The 17,311-nt window shown below is 36.7% G+C and overlaps 1 protein-coding gene across 1 annotated transcript in view; it reads left to right on the top strand.

Annotated features, from left to right (window-relative positions):
- The window catches only part of VWA8 (von Willebrand factor A domain containing 8), a 198,992-nt gene that overhangs the window by 59,707 nt on the left and 121,974 nt on the right, over positions 1 to 17,311 (top strand). Inside the window, exons 15-19 of the mRNA XM_086611803.1 lie at positions 7,102 to 7,270; positions 7,620 to 7,697; positions 11,031 to 11,146; positions 12,014 to 12,120; positions 14,176 to 14,282. Coding sequence (XP_086467929.1) covers positions 7,102 to 7,270; positions 7,620 to 7,697; positions 11,031 to 11,146; positions 12,014 to 12,120; positions 14,176 to 14,282 — 577 coding nt within the window. The remainder of the gene's footprint in view (positions 1 to 7,101; positions 7,271 to 7,619; positions 7,698 to 11,030; positions 11,147 to 12,013; positions 12,121 to 14,175; positions 14,283 to 17,311) is intronic.

Here is a 17,311-nt window from a genome sequence, read left to right as displayed (position 1 = left end):
CCCTCCTTTTGGTGTTGTTGAGTAACCTTTTGGTGCCACTGTTCAGTGCTAACTGTGCATGGCTGCTTTGGAGGCCCTGAAAGTCTTTGGCTCTCTTCAGAAGCCTGTCTTCTTTCTTTTGGATCACAACATGCTTCTTTTACCTAGCCACCTTAATATTTTGCAACAGAATTTATTGTGAACTAAGCCCTGATTGATCCACTTGACTAACAGTGAGCTTTCACCCTCTAATCCATAAATGCAGGGTTTGTGCTGTCTTAGACATGAATATGCTTCTGATTACTCAGAAACAGGTTGGACGGAGCCTTGAGTAGCCTGATCTAGTTGAGAGGCGTCCCTGTCCATGACAGGGATTAGATGATCTCTAAGGTCCCTTCCAACTTATGCCATTCTATGATTCTATGATTAGTACTTGATGTTAAAAACAAACAAACTGATTCCCCACTGTATAGGCATTCTTGCATCAGGAAACTTAGTGTGACCATTTAGGACCATCTTGGATACAGCTAAAATTTTTTTTTGCACTGAATTAGCTGAAGTCTATTGTGCTGAGAATCCCACCTTCTCCTGGGTGAAACATTTGATCTGGCCCTTGTTCAACTTCCTCCTATACTGACTTACTGAAGCCAGGGTAAAGTAATGCAAACATGTATCTGCTTCTTTGGTTTTGGCTATGGGCTTCTTTGGCATTAGTGAACCACTCTTCTGTAGAGAGGGTGCTGTTCTCATCAGCCCTTGAGGAACTGAAGGTGTTCCAGGACGTCATCTTGGTTTTGGTCCCTTACGTATTCTGAAAACATCACTACTTTTCACTGACTCCAAGATGCAATGTCGATAGTTGTTCTTTGATTCTGGGACTGCCTTCCTCTTGGCTACTCATCCTTTTCAGCAGCAGTTACCTGTCACTGCAAGCTTCAGTACCCTCCCATACTGCAGAATGGCTGTGCAGAATTTGCCCTTCCCTCCAGACACCTTCTCATCAAGTGATATCTAGATACTGACAGGTGATTTAATCACAGCCTAAGAAAACATGATGGTTCTAATCATCCCTCACTCGCCCGCAAAAGATTGCCTTTTGGAGATGTTATAGAGAGTATGTTGTACCTTGAATTCATTAGCAGATTGGCTGGGCAAATTCTTACTTCTAAATAGTGATTAGGAGATGCTTTCCGTCTTGATGAGAAATATTATGTCTTTTGCTGTGTGTCAGTGGCTGTGGCTAGTGGTCTTAGCTACGTTTCTGATGTCAGAGCAAGATGAAGAGAGAGCTTTACTTATCCTCATTTACTGGATTTGACTGAAGTTGGTTTTTGCCAGGCCTGCAGAATATACGCTGTTATTCCCAGTTCTGCTGTGACCGAATCTTGAATGTTTGCCGAGTGACACATTAAGATTACTTTTCAAATAAGGAAGTTCCATAGGGAAGGTGTTTTCAGGTTTTGTTTGAATCAGGACATTATTATGACTTCCCCTCCTGCCCCCCAAATCTAACACATTCAGTCTGAGACCTCGATTCTCATTTGTGTATTGGGAATCAATATACATATTCTAAATATGGGACATAGAATAGATACTATACAGTCACAAAAGTAACTTTTTATTTTGTTATTAACTTTTTTATTATCTACCTGATCTCAAGTACTAACATAGTTCTTATGCAAAACCCTGAAAGAGGAAGAAACATACCGAGAGGCATATAGAATCATAGAATGGTTAGGGTTGGAAGGGACCTTAATGATCATCTAGTTCCAACACCCCTGCCATGGGCAGAGAAATCCTCCACTACACCAGGTTGCCCAAAGCCTCATCAACCTGGCCTTGAACACTTAGTGATATCAGTGAATCAGTGAAAGTGCATAACAATTTTAAATCTCGAAGCAGTCAGACAGGACTTAAATGAAGTAGCTGAAAATAGTCATAAACAGAGGTGATATAAGATCAAGAGAAAAAGAAGTAGTTCTGAAGGACTAAAATTTGAAGGAAAGAAGCCAAAAACTTTGTTAGGAAATCATTAGATTAGGAGAGGGCAGAGCAATCTTCAAGATTTCAGAAAATGCAGTAGCTGAAGACCGGAAGGCAGCTGTGATGGAGAAGAACTGATACCTTACTGCCATATGTAAGAGAAACTGAGAACATGGGGTACATCTTTTTTTTTTTTTGTTCCCCCCCCATTCCCCTCAGATCAGCTTTGCTGTGCATGAATGTTCGTGATTATAGTGGCTGTTTCTGGTATAGTTTGCAGTTTCTGTCTTCTGTGCTACTTCTAATCATTCATAACCATAAAATAACTCACTGTTATAACTCTATCCCCTTAATTTAAGACTCACTAATGAGGTGGCCGGATGCTGTTGTTAGTTAGGTAAATGCAAATATGACTTTCATAATAGAAAAGAACAACTGGTAATACTTTTTAAGTAGACTACTTGGACTCAGTAGTTTGTGAATGGAATTTTAAAACAGAATCTCCATTTAAATCTGTTTTAGACAAAAGAAATACTATTCCTAACCAATGAGCCAAAACTTCCGTAAACATTTTTTTTTTTTAGTTTGTGTTTGTAAGAAGATTTGACATATCTCAAGATTTTTCCCATTTCTAAGACAAAAAATTGAAGTTTTAGGGCATATCTTCTTCAGACAAGCAAGACACATTTCATACCAAGCTTTCGTGCTTCTATATGAAAATATTTGATAGTAAAAAATATATGAATATTTTTCAGTTTTAGTGCCTTTAATTTTTAGTACTCAACAGTTATAATGCTCATATGTGTAGCAGAATAGAGAGGAGAATACTGCACAATCCATCACTTCATTTCCAACCCTGGTAATTCAAGAGGGTTATTTTAAATAAAGCTGTGGCGTTTCAGACCACACTGTGGTCTGAAGAAGTCGCATGCCTCTGAATACGAATGTAAACAGTATTACAGTAGAGAATGTGAACGTGCTTTAATTGTGGCAGTGTTATTAGCAGTGCTGGACAAAGAGGAAAGTATTGTTTGGTTTTCAGATTCCAGTTTTGCAGGTTAAAGCACTATTGTTCATAAATTATATTTTTGGACAACTTCATTTAGAAGTTTTATTACCTTTGTAAAGAGCTAATAAAACATATTCTTATTTAAAATAATGTTAATTATTGTCATTGGGTTATATGTTTGCTATTATTTCATTACATTTCTACATCTGTCGTGTGTACTAGCATTTTTCTGAGAAGAACTTCAGACTGGTGGGTGCAATTGTTCTGTCAGGACTGACAAATGCAAGCAGTATGTTTGCCTTTGTGAGATTTTTGGGATACTCCTTGGCCTGCTGAAAGGCTATGAGCTACAAGGTAACTTGCAGTGGGCATAAATTATTTTTTCCTCTGTTCTTTCTTGTGCTGGTTTGGCTGTGGGATTAAGTTAGCAAACAGTCACAGTAAGATGACATTCACTCATTTGAGGAAACTAAATATTTTTGCTTATGAGTTTTTGAGGAGAAGAAAAAAAAAAAGCTTCCCTTGAGAAAGTGACAGATCTTTAAAAGGTCTTTACAGATCTTTTACATAGAAGGCAATTATAGCTGCTGTTTTCTCATTCATTTAATGATTGTATGATTCATTTTCGTGAACAGGTTCAGAGATGAAGAGAAAGTGCGTTCTAGTACTGTGCATATCCAAGATTTCTGCATACAATTTCTTCTGTAATCATCCATTACTCCACTGAGACAGACACTGTAAAGGTAGCACACAGCCTTTACAAGACAAGCAGTGAAGTGCTGGTTTGTCTTACGATGCAGGATTTTAAGCTGTTTGGGTTGATATCTCCCTCAGAACGCACACATACACAATAAGTTCGTGGTGTGGTGAGCAGAAAGGCAACTATTACAGGAAAATCTAGAAGTAGATATATAATAGGATTGTTCAAAACCTAAAAGAAGTCACTTGTAATGCATGTGTGGTTTTAGTGCCTTGCCGACAGTGGATTATTTTCCTTGCGATTAGGTTGAAAGAGAACACACAGTAGATGAGACAAATATAAAATGCGGCAGGGAATGAATTTAGCAAACAATAAAAGCTTTTAATTGCTTACATTTTCTAGCTTTTACTTTTTGTGTGTGTGGGTTTTTTTTTTTAATTTACTGAATTTTCAGACAAAGTAATCTGTTAATTTTAGATGTTGGTGAAATTAAAAAAAAAAACAGCAAGAAAACCATAGACCATTGTGGTCCTAGTATTATAATAATTTCCAGCTAATAAAATTGTTCTTATTTTGATAGAAAATGAGATTTATTAAATCATGTTACAGGAAGGGATGACCAAAGATAGCTTGGTTTTGCAAGGTGGCATTAGGAATGCTGTTCTACTTTTTTTTTTTTTTTTTTAGGAGAAGCTTGAATTGCTCAGAACCATGTGTCAATAACAAGAAAATCTTTTCCTAAAATCACTCTGAACAGACTGTGTTCTGATCTTTCTCTTGAGAGTAGTGACAGTAATCCTTGGTTGGAATTAAACACTGATGTTAGAAAAAGGACACATATATTATTAGGAGAGTGCTCTGCTGTCTGTGCTGTCAGTAAACATATAATAGAGGGAAGGATAGAGACTCCTTCTGTTAATCAACTAACACCAAATCTTCCCACTGTGTTTGAGGCTCATTAATTTAAAAGGTGTCAAGTTTTTAACAAGATACACTTACTTGGCCTTCATCTGCAAAGAACACAAGATGTCAAGGATTTCTTTTTTTATAAAATATAGCTCCATGTAGGAGCTCCCTATTATATTCCTTAAGAGACTTGATCTATAATACGATGGAACAGCTTGAAGCTCTTCAGTTGCGCTGATGGAAGCTGGGGAGTTTCAGAGCGTTGCAGGATTCAGTCATTTGCGGCATTTGTTTTAATAATACACTTAGCTTGACATTTTCAACATTGCAAACATCAGTCCAAGCAATAGACTTTTGAAGGAGCCAAATAATTATATTCATGTTTACAAACTGGAAACCTACAGCAGTGAAGCTGCGGTATGTCCAAGGCTAGAGAGTACGTCAGTGACTTCAACTGATACGGCCAAGCTAACTTGCCCTGACTTTGCATCTCCTCTCCTCTTGCTTTTCCCCATGCCCTCCCTGGCTGTCCCCACCATGCCTTTCCAGTTAGGCGGTGACATGGAGGTGGTACGAGAGAAATGGGTTCCTTTTACTAGGGAAAGCTGGCTGCTTCTTGTGTTCGCTGATGGTATTGCAGAAGTAGGAGAATTGGTCCTTCGAATTTGGTGGATTCCTGAAGGAGGGTTGTTTTTCTTCTTAGTAATGCATGAGGGGAGGTGAATTTGGAAGTATATGTATTTATCCTATCTAGGAGATGTTTTCTTCTATAACAAGGTTGGCTAATGTTCCCTGACCTTCTTTTATGCTCAGTGACAGTGACTTTCCCATTGGTTCCTCTTTCATGTGATGTTTTCAGACATCTATTTCTATTTTTATCAATCAGGGAGTAGCTTCTAGGCTTATGACTTTCAGCTGAGAATAACTCATGCCACCTTCTGTGTTTGCCTCGATACAAGAGACTATTCGCTATAATCACTGCGTTGTGTCTTAGGTTTATTGTTGTGACGAACAGATAAGCCAACTCCGCAGTGGATTTGTTAATTTCTGTTTAATGTTCATATTCTGTCTTCAGATTTTTTGCCTGTGCCGTTGTTTCCTCCCCTCAGTTTAACCAGGAAGAACAGCCTCCAAGTATTCTGATTTCAAATGTGGTAATTTATGTGGAAAATGACATGATGACAGGTGTAGCTAGCAATGTAAACTGTCTAATTAAATTTCACTTTCTTTTTCCAAATTAACATCTCCTATTTTAATAAGAGTACTGTGAAATTAATTGTTGTAAACAGACCCTCCTTACACAATTTGACTGGCTCTTGCATCTGACTTGTTACTATGATTTCTACCACTTCTAGAGATTGTGCAATTGTGCTGATTGATGAGTACCACTGCATTCCCAGTCTGAAGAGGTGATAATATTACAGAGATAAGGGAGACAAAAGATGGGAAGGCGGCAAAGATACCAAAAACTGAGGCAGCGGTCTTCTACTGCCCTAACACATGCATCTAAAAGTTGTATATTTAGGTTTGTGTTGATCACAGCAAGCTCTCGTTATCTTCAGTGGAATCAAACAAGCAGGTGTTTAAGAGACTGTTAGTCACCAAATCCTGCAGTGTGAACTAGGGGACACTGACTGAAGCTAGCAGGTCAGTTCCATAAAGTTTTAAAAAATAGCAACAATAAAAGTACCTTTTACAACTATGAACGGTGAATGTGTTGCCATGGGAGGTTGCGGAGGGAGATAAGATGAAGAAGTTCAGAAAGGGGTTAGACAAATTTGTGGGTAAACAGACATTAAAGCAAACAGAGATCTACCCTCCAATGTCCTTGAAGATATGGTTGTCGGTGCTGGGAGAGTATGAGAGGAGCAGGCTACTGGTAGTGGCTAGGCTTATATGCATTCCCCAAGGAGTATCTCCAGCTGTTATAATCAGAGACAGAACATGTAGTGAGATGGGTAGATTGAAGGGCCCAGTAGGGCGTTTTTTAAATTCTTTAAAGTCTTAATGTGCCTTCGGAGGGACTCGTCTCCCCATGCTGACTCTAAAATGAGCCATGGGTGAGGTAACTGGTTTGGTCTTTGAAGTATAACTTTCAGAAATATTATGAAGTTAGGCATGTTAATCCCATCCCAGGCATCCAGGTGATTTTTCTTAGGGCCACAAAAAGCATCAGTAAGGAGAATGTTCCTAAACTATTACTAAATCCAGCTCTTCATAGTATCTAGGCCAATCTCTATAGTGTCATCCTTTCTGTCTAATTGAGTAAAAGAAGTTTCTCATTACTGCAGCTCCAGTAGATCTTGTTCTGTCCCTGATTTGCCTATGAGACATCCTGCTTTAAGTAAAGCACTTGTAAAAGTCTTTTGTCTTTTTTCAAAAAAATAAAGTTGCACTGCAAATGACCTGAATAGACTGAAATGATTCAGTATAATAATTTAATTTTTTTTCATCTCTTTTAAAAATTAAATTTGATATTCACCACTTAAGCCATGTAATAGATTTTTAAACTCTTTTTTTGCAGGTCTATCTTTCCTATTCATCCTTCTTTCAGAATAGTGGTCTTAGCAGAACCTCCTGTCATCGGAAGTAGTACCCAACAATGGCTGGGCCCAGAGTTTCTGACGCTGTTTCTTTTTCATAATGTTCGATCTTTAAGCAAGAGTGAAGAAATTCAAGTTATTAAAGAAATGGTAAGTATGTTCAATATTTTAGGCACTTATGGACTATTGCTTACTGAACATGATTATTTACTACATAAAAAATACTTTGCTATTTCAGCGTAGAATAAACGAGTCTTCATTTTCAAAGCTTATCAAAGCAGCATATCTGCTTATCTTTTAATGATATTGATATAAATTAGGATTGTTATTGTGATATGAAATGATGCTGTAATAGAAAAATGATCTTTGTCAAAGTTGTATTCCTTTTTGGGTGACATAAAGCAACTACAGCAGGTGTATGCTTGTTGCGTCTAGATGTAGCTGTATATGGAACTTGCATATCTTGCAGTAAGATTAATACTGGTTTTCTTACAATCAGATCCCAAATGTACCCAGTGTTGCTGTGGAGCAGTTGTTGTCCTTAACACACAGGCTTCGGGAGACAAATGATGCCACGGTGAGCCCTTTCTTTTTTTTTTTTTCCTTTTTTTCTTTTTTTTTCTTTTTTTCTTTTTATTTTCTTTTTTTTTTCTTTTTTTAAAATTTACCTTCTCCCACTGTGACTGTTTGTTTTAATAAAGACCGGGTGAAGCATGCTAAGCTATACTGTTATTTCAGAGGCTGCCTTATTGGAAAACCAGCCCCAGAAAATTATCGCTGGCAATTACTGCACTACATGCTATAAACTTTTTGGATTTATGGTGTGCATTTTCAGAATCTGCATAAGTAAAGCTTTTAGGAAGTTGCCCGAATCCCAGAGAAGTACACATGGTGGTGGTGGGTTTAGATACATGGCTCAGAGTGAAACATGCTTTAGGTGCCTTTTGAATAGGTATGGATATAGTCACGCATGTGTAAAGATTTTTTGATTACTTTGCTTTAGTTGTTGGAACTTTCATAGCTGACATTATTGGGGCTTTTTGGACAATAGGGACTACCTAGCCATTAAAAAAATGCCAATGGGCAACAGCAAAGAATAAGGAAAGGGAAAGCACCAGAACTCTCGGCCATGGGCTATTCCATTAAAGCAGTCTTGTCAAGAAGCGTAAGTTCTGCTGACATAGTAACCACAAAATTCTGTAAAAGATACAGTCGAATCATGGTGAAAAGAAAGAGAAATTATTGCTATAGCAACTAACACACTGGGTATTTTTAATGTAACTAAAATGTAAAACATTTTTAGTGGAATCCAGCAGTTTAACTGGTATGCAAATGTATTTGAGTCTCCTTAGTTTTCATGATTTTATTATGGGAAATATTTTTTTGCAATATTACCGTCTAAGAAGCTGAGAGAGGCTGTTATGCTCTTCTGAGCTTAAAAAAAACCCAACAAACTATAAGTAAAAAGCTTGACTTTTAGGTACACCTTTGGGACTCTTACTAATATATAAATGTATTGGTTTTGACATACTTGGAGACATATCATGCCTGAACAGAGCATTATAAAAATCCTTTCCGAAAATGTGGATATCTATAGCGTTGTGAGATATCTAAATGAAGTATATGATGTTGAATAAGAAGTGAGTCACAGTACGGATCGAGGGAGGGTTCTTGTAGATCAGCAGTGACATGAGACATGTTGAGAATAGCATGGCTGTGCAGTGCAGAGCTGAAATGTGTGCCTTAGGTGTATGTCAGGCTATTTATAGAGCTGCCTAAGTAAGCAAGCCTCTGCCAGAGATTATCTTGAAATATTAACTGTTGTTTAAAGTGATTTTGTTAACAATAGAAGAATACCTGTAGAATATTCGGCCTGTGTCATTGTCTGCGTCATTGTAATTGTTTGCTTGATTTGGAATAGAATCTCGAGACCACAATGAAGATCCTGCTGAATTAGATGCCTCCTGGATGTTTATTACAAAGACTGTCACTAACCCAGTTTTGAGTTTACAGTCATTCAATATAAAATATAAAAACAAAACCCTGAAAAAACGAAGACAAAACAGTCAAGAGAAAAGAGGAAATTTTATTCCCAGAACTTTAGCTGTCAGTTGCAAATATTAAGATGTGATACAGCTTTTCCTCTGTGGGTCTGTCTTCTGTGCTTATTTATTCCTCTGCAGGATTTGATGCTATATATAATTTAGACTTTAAAATGCCCATGTCCTTAGAGATTGGACTTGCCAAGGTGGTACAATGTATGAAGTACACTACCTCAGCTACTCTGCCCAGCTGCTGTTCTCCATCAGTGCAGTCCCATAGGTTGTGATTTAGGAGAATTGCTTACCTGCCAAAACTACTTGGTAACCTTTCAGCTATTTGTTTTGGAAATAGAATATTATCTCCAAAGGCAGTGAGGGTTCTGGCTAGTGAGCAGGGATAACAAGGATACAGCACTCACCTCTCTCCCTTGCCCCTGCTTCACACATGGCTGAGTAGGTCTAGAAATAACACTTGAAAAGCCGTCATTTACATCACAGTGTCCATCGTGCTGGGTGGTAAACTGTGGTGGTTTGGAAAATGCTTTGTAATCTTCCATCAATGAAAGTTGGAGGAACAGGAGTAGTAATCTTTGCAGTTGTCCCAATCTAAATGATTCTTGTTCAGAGCTATGTTAAAAAATGTTATCCTTTACTTTCTCAGCATTCAAGAAAAGTTTTGTACAATTTCATAGAACTGATTTTTTTGAAAAAAAATGTTTGTTTTTTTTTAAAGAAGTTAATGTCAGTTTGTCAAAACTGCAACTTTCTGTGGGAAAGAATTAGTCTTAAGACATTTCTCATGCTTAAAAATGATCAAGAGGGAAAAAAAGGCTCTGAAATTCAGGAAGTGTTGCTTTTCTGTTTGGTGGTGTTTTTTTTTTTTCCTCAGGATGGCAAATTTCAGGACTTTTTTTACAATTGAAATGGCATAATATATTGAGATAACTGTAATGTAGTTAGAAGTCATTTATATGAACCAAAACAAAACATTTTGAAATTACCTAATTAAAATATTTCACTTGACCCAGGCAAAGCATGGCGTGACTTATCAGATCACACTCATTGTTGTGTGTTTCCTGCTAAAATAAGGAACCTATTTGTATTAGATACCTTCATCCGGTAGATATAATTATAGAATGATTTCTTTCTCAGTCTTTATATCTCTCTTTAAATACATGGACACTTGTTTGGGGTTTTTGTTTGTTTGGTTTTTTAAATTTTGCTGTATTTGTTTGAGGTCTGCCTTCCCAGGCATTGAATCGTTTTTGTAACTCTTTGCTGAATCATGTCCAGTTTTTAGCATTTATTTTAACATATCGACAACAGAAAAGGACACAGTGTTCCAGTAACGGCCCGCCCAGAAGGCATGTGCAGAGGTGATACAATCTCCTTACTGCTGCCCAGTGTTGTCTTGTTTATACGTCCAAGAATCCTGCCAGACTCTTTTGCCAGAGCTTTACATGTGGAGCTTATATTCAATTTCTGAATAGCAGATGAGTTTTTAGGACATTGATCCTTTTACAGTGGCTAACCTCTTTGTTATTGTTTAGTGTTAGGTTTTATATAGCGAATAAAATTCAGTTATCAGCACATTTTTCTTCCTTTCGCTTATCAAGTGAAATCGTAAGGCTGATCTTTTGATGACATCATGTTTTCCATGGCAGTGAATTACTGCAACAAATACAGAATTACAATCTTGCAGATTAAAAAGCACAAGCTGCTGTAGGAGGCAGAAAGCACCTATGAATTAGAAGAAAAGTTGAAATAATTCCTTTTGGATTACTTTTTTCTTCTGACTTGTTCAGTTTAAATCTCTGAGATTCAGTCCCAGAAATCAAATAATTAAACTACTTCACATTTTTTGACAGGCACAGTCACTGGCTTCGTCTTTATCTACTCGACAACTATTGCGAATTTGTCGTCGACTGTCAGAACATCCAGATGAAAGCCTTTACTATGCTGTGAATAAAGCCTGCCTTTCCAGGTAGAAGTGCTAGTTTTGGTGGAAGTTCAAGAGCCTTTTGGTCAGTTGCTAGCATGCAAGATAGCTTTTAATGTTTAGTAGACAATACAATTGCTGTCTTGCTCCTTAAAGTCTGTCATTATTTTAGAAGTATTTCTGTGGTATTCTCAAACCTAGGAGGTGAGTAGAAATTACTTTGTACTCTTTTCTCATCTTTATTAAGATATTTCATTACATTATATAAATTAGATCACCATTATCAGCATTAGTTCACTGTCTCAAAACACTCAAAAGCAAAGTTATAATAATGTCTAGTATGACTAGGTGTTTGGTGGAGGCGTGATTTCAGTTCTAAAAACTGTATCTAGAAAAGTTATGAACATGTAGGTGTTTTATTTTATTTATTTTCAAAAGAAAGCAAATTGTAATTATCAAAAAGTTTGGAAAACTGAAAGGGCCTAGTTCTGGACACCTCAGAGCTCACACTTTCTCTTTGGAACCTGAGGTCCAAGTGCACTGAGTCAAGAGAAAAGGTATTTCCGACAAAACATTGTTCTATTGTAGCTTTTACTGGCAGTGGAATGAGGACATTACATACTTCCAGTCCTAATCCATTATACATTGCAACCCTGTTGCAATATTTGATAACACTGAAGTCTTAAAATGAGCACACGGCCACAGGTGTGGTTCATTGCCTATGGAAGAAGCTCGGTTTCTGTCTTTAGGGATAGGTGAAATGTTGAAGGCTGTTTGAATGTGAAAGGAATAGACGTGCAGGGTTTGGAGGTCCAAGTGAAGCTTCATACTGATTTTAGATTACAGAAAATAATGAACATTATTTTTTAAATTCCTTAAAATGCAACCTCCCAATTATTCTTCTTCATTTAGGTTTTTACCAAACCTTGCCAGATCAGCTTTACATAAAAATCTGCAGGATTCTGGTATTGGGACAAGTCCAGATGACATGAAGAAAGTAGAGGAAAAGGATTACACATGTAAGCTTCTGCCATCTTTTGTCCTGCTCTTCATGAACGTTTCTCAGACAGTTGAGCGTATAGCCGTTTATGAATTATCCTCAAAATTAAATGTAGTTTGCTCCAGTTATATCCCTTTGACTTTGTTCTACCAGAATGCAATGCTGCTTTCAGTATGTTGGTATTTTTTCACTGTCTGCTGTATTTCCAGCTCATGGAATTTTGTTCTTCATCATGTTTAAGTGTTTCCCAGTCTATGAGGTCCGTGGTCTCAGGATTTCTTGGACTCTTTTTTTTTTTCTTTTTTTTTTTTCATCACTGATAACTAATCTTCTGTACAGTTACAGCCTTGGTTTGATCTTAATATTTCCCTTTTCTGTTTTTTACCATCACTACTTTCTTTCCACCGTTAAAATCAACCTTTTTCTCATTGACGCTCTTGTAGGAGTCTTGGATAATGTTTTCCTATCATTCTGGCACACATTTCTTTGTTAGTTTCCCTTCTTTTTGTTCTCTTTAAATTGCTGTGATTGTTACAGGTCGTCTGTATTGAGCAGGTCTTTGTTCCTTTACCTCATCCAACTTGCACTCGTTTGCAGTAGCCTTCAGCACCATGCATATATTTCTGCTTCTGCCATTTTTCTCACTTTTGCTTTCTTATTCCTGCATGACCCCTGGTCTTCCTGCTAGCTGTATATCTTTTCATATTTTCTATCAGACAGCACACTTTGAGCAATTTGCCATTTTCCATTCACTAAACTTTTCCTTTACTCCATCAGTGTTATCTCTGCTGGCATTCTTCTGTATGTTTGTTCTCTCTTCTGTGATGTATTTGACTTCTGTGGTTCTACTGTTAGATCTTCGCAGTAGTAAACACATCTTTGGTTTTAATTGATATGGATTCTTTGTTTATAGATTTTTATTTATGTGTATGTATATATAAAATATATGTGTAAATACAGATATATTAATGTACCTATTCTATACAGTATAATATGTATGTGCAGCTATATGTATGTGTGAATACATACCTATACACATATACATATGCAGCCATCCATGTGTTATTACATCTGTATTTGCATTTTTTGTATACATAAAACCTACATTTGAAAAATCATTTGAACTCTTGCCAGTTGTATGGTGCTGCCTGCTTACCATCTTTTTTTTTATCTGGACACATCTCTTGAATTTTCTTTATGTTTCTCTGTTTCATATCATAAAGATAGAACCATGTAGAATAATAGGTGAAGAACTGCAAACACTTGTATAGAAATGAAGCTATTTTCAGTTTTATACCGTACCAGATTAAGAAATTAGTGACAAAAATCTATTGCTGTTTTTATTGCACAACATTATTGTTTACACTCAGTTGTTATTTTCCTAAGGACAAAATTTGTGATTCTTTTAATCTTAAGAAATTTTTCTAATGCACTTTTTCTCTGAGCTGGTTGAAGGTTATTTCACCGAGTGCAGATTTAGCCAGTTTTCACTAAAATGTTGTGTCCACTTTCTGGCATTGACCCATTTGAGCAAAAATGCAATGCCAAAGGGGAGACTCAACAATGACTCTATACTGTTGTGGTGGGTTGGCCCTGGCTCTCAGGTGAGCATCCACACAGCCTCTCATTCGCTCCCTTCTGCATGCCACTCCCCAGTGGGACAGGGAGAGAGAAGAGGCAGAATGAGAGTGAGAAAACTCGTGCGTTTAGGAAATGTAGCCTAATGATATTAGTGATATTCCAATAATAAAATGAGAGTATGAAATTAAACCAAGGCAGCAGTCACAACTTCTAGTGTTTCTCGTGATACTTTCCCCGTAAGATCACCTGTTGATCATTTATTTTAACAGACTTCTTTGCAATTTTAAAGAGAATTCAAATTAATGATAATGCAACCTCTTGTTAACAGATACTCTTTGAAGCATTCTCTTTCTTTAGATAGAAGTAATTTACTGCAACCCACAACCTTGTTAAAATTTGTAAATCACCACTTGCAGGTGTTGGGGATTGATTGCATGTCTGCTCAGAGGATGCTGTAAGTAATGTATTTGCTTGTTTCCTGAAAAACGTCTAGGTGACATAAATGATGGGATTCTGAAGATAGGGTCTGTGACGATGCCAGTTTATAACTCAGCTGAGAAAATGAAAGTGCCTGATGTTTTGTTTTATGAAAATACTCAAGTAAGTATGAACCTCTGGCTTCTGAGGTACAGAAAGTTTGATAAACATGTCTAATGTCTGTGGTCATATATAATAAGTAATGTACTCACTAAATTTTAAGGGTATGTTTCTGAAGTAGTTTCTTTGGGTTAAAATTTTTCTCACAAGATTTGATGCTCATTTCAGATGTGTCTTCACCATCTCTTTCTGAAGAGATTGTAACAATCCTGTTGAACATTGGTAAAATATGAATCAACAGCTACTTAAACTGAATTTTATTTAGAATGATTCTATGATCAGATGTTGTGTTGAGTGATTTTTTTTATTTTTTTTTTTGCTGCTGGACTGATCTGCTCTTAATGCTAAATTATTGATTCCCTCCTGAGACTCTGTTTTACAGGCTTATCACATGAAGTTGTACCTGCCTTTTATTAGAATTAACACTGCATGTTTGAAAAGCAAGGCAAAGAGTAATTAGTTAATGGGTTATTAATTATTTTATTTGGTTTAGCTTATTGATTAGTCATTACTCTTTATTAGTTTGTAGTAGTAGTAGTGAAGAGTAATTAGTGAACACAAGAAAAGAGAAGGGCTTGGTGACTGTTTTTTTTGGTTTTGTTTCCCCACACCCCTTTTGTAGAGGTAGGTGTACTTCAGCTTTCTTCTTCGTCTAGCGTGGAAGCCTCAAAACTGTCAGACAAGGGTATCCTTAGCAAGAGGATTACTCTCTGAGTTACCTTTAGAATATTTTGCCACTGAAAGGCAAAACTGGTAGTGTGATCTTGTGAAATATTTTTATTTTAGGGGCCTGGTGTGGGTTTGCTTACTCTTACTCTTTCTTTCCGATTCTTTTTTTCCTCCCTCGCTTGCAATTTCTCCACAGAAAGACTATGCTGCATGGGTATCACCTACTGAAGGTGATGACAGGTGGTGCAAGGGGAACAGATGACAGACTTCTTCATCTTCCCCACTAACATTTCATGTGAGACTTTGATCTGTGTTGCCGTTTCATTGAAGTACTTAATTTAGGTCTCTTAGAAATTAAATCCTGTGTCTCACTAGGACTTAGATCTGCATTACTTTTTACACCTTCTTGTTTATAGCTTCGGAAAACTGTACACAACCTGCGTTCAGATATTATGCATCTGTTTTATTTAGGCAACATCTGTTAAAAATGCTGCAGAGAACAACCTGCTCTGTATCTGTCCCTGGTAGCTATGTACTCTGAATGCTAAAGGAAACAGCAACCAAATGGCAGTCAGGACAGCTGTTCTCATTTCTAAATGAATTTTACTCTTTTTTCATGTATTGCTAGTTTGTAGTTTGATCACTTAAGTGCTGTAATGATCGTTTAGCAAAACCTGCTGGAGAACAAATTTGATTTATGAGTCTAGTGCAATAATTCCTCTCCAGTATTTAAAAACTACAGAAATAAACTGAAACACAGAAAAAAAATATATCCTCAGCCCTTTGCAGTGACATAGTTTTTGCCTGTGCGTGTTTGGTCTTGAAACATTTCATGTTGCAGGGGAATTTGGCGTTGCCATGTAACATTGCTGTTGGTTCACAACAAGTGGCACAGGGATGGAAATAATTTTTAGGTGATATGCCAAATGCCACTTTCAGGCCAGGCTTTAGGGAATATGGATTGATAAAGTTGACACAATATTGATGTGTTTACTTAAAAGTCTTTCATGTAAATAATTAATCTGAAATGTCTGCATGCATCCTAATACAATGCTAATTTAGGTCCTGGTGAAAGAAAAAAAAAAGGGGGAAGTATCAATACATGGTATCTCCTGTGGGAAAGCTGTCCTGCAGGGCAACTATAATGTACATGTATTTGTGCAACTTAGGATAAAAGAAGAAGTCATCATACCTAAAAAATGTAATCAGTGTGTGAGGTAAAACTTGCTTCCTAGAATTTATGCTGTATCTTGTCAAAGTTGTTCTCATTAGTTATAAATCTCCGATGTATATGCATGCCAGAAAATATAATAAATTACCATGAAGTCCTCTCCTGAAATTGTGTATTGAGTATTCAGTAGTCTTTTGACATGCCTGGTTAAGATTTTGTGGTATTAAGCTGTGTTTACAAGTGTTTGTTTTCCCCATCCCCAGCCTCTGTTCTGGAGAGATTTGAAAATCTAAAACATCTTTCACACAGTTAGAAACTGAGCATTTCTATGCTCAGAAATTACAGACAAGCTAGTGATTTTTTATTTTTTATTTAAAAATCAAGTACTACAGATGAGGTGATAATGTGAAAAAAATATATATGTTTATCTAAAGGCAAGCATTCATTTCTCTAAGTAGGTTGTTTGACCTACTTACAGATGACCTATTTTTACTAGATACAGTGGAGAAATGCACGCTACTTTATTGCGAGTAAAGTCGTCTACATTGCCACATTATCCTTAAATCCTTTCAATCCTTTTAAAAAAAATATTTGTGAGGAGCAGGATAAGGTTAAATGATGTACAGTGTGTGTTACCTTTTATGATAGCAGATATATGTAAAATAAACCTCAAACACTTCGACTGCAATTAGGCAGTCTAATTTAGAAGTCGTGAGACATATAATAAACACTTTTAGATTTGAGCTTGTATCATCCTGTCTTTATTTTCCCTAAAAATAAAGTTTGATTAGAATAAGAAAGTGTACTTGTCATTAAGCTAGACTTGGTGTTTAATCTTTAATAAAATAAATGTGTGTAATTTACATGTTCATGTCAGCTGCATTTTATTCCTTCTGTTTGGTTTCTGTAAACTTCTACCAGGGTACATTTTGCTTGCTTCCAGTACAATTCCTGGAAAACTGTCATACACGTATTAATGAAAGTTCTTACACTCTGGGTGACAAGCATTCAACTAGGCTAAAAGGAAGTGCATTAGGAGTGATTACGGAGAATTAAATACATTTAGGGAAATCAGACATCAGTTGGAGCAGAGGAAATACATGAGGAGAGTTAGTATTTTTGTTTCATTGTTTTAGTCACTGGATAGATTGCCTCTGCTATGATTGGCTGAGAGACTCTTGATATGAAATAA

Source organism: Tauraco erythrolophus, chromosome 1 (genome assembly GCF_009769465.1).
Source record: "Tauraco erythrolophus isolate bTauEry1 chromosome 1, bTauEry1.pri, whole genome shotgun sequence".
Lineage (NCBI taxonomy): Eukaryota > Metazoa > Chordata > Aves > Musophagiformes > Musophagidae > Tauraco > Tauraco erythrolophus.
Note: the sequence above shows the minus strand (reverse complement) of the source record. Positions and strands in the feature narration are given on the sequence as shown.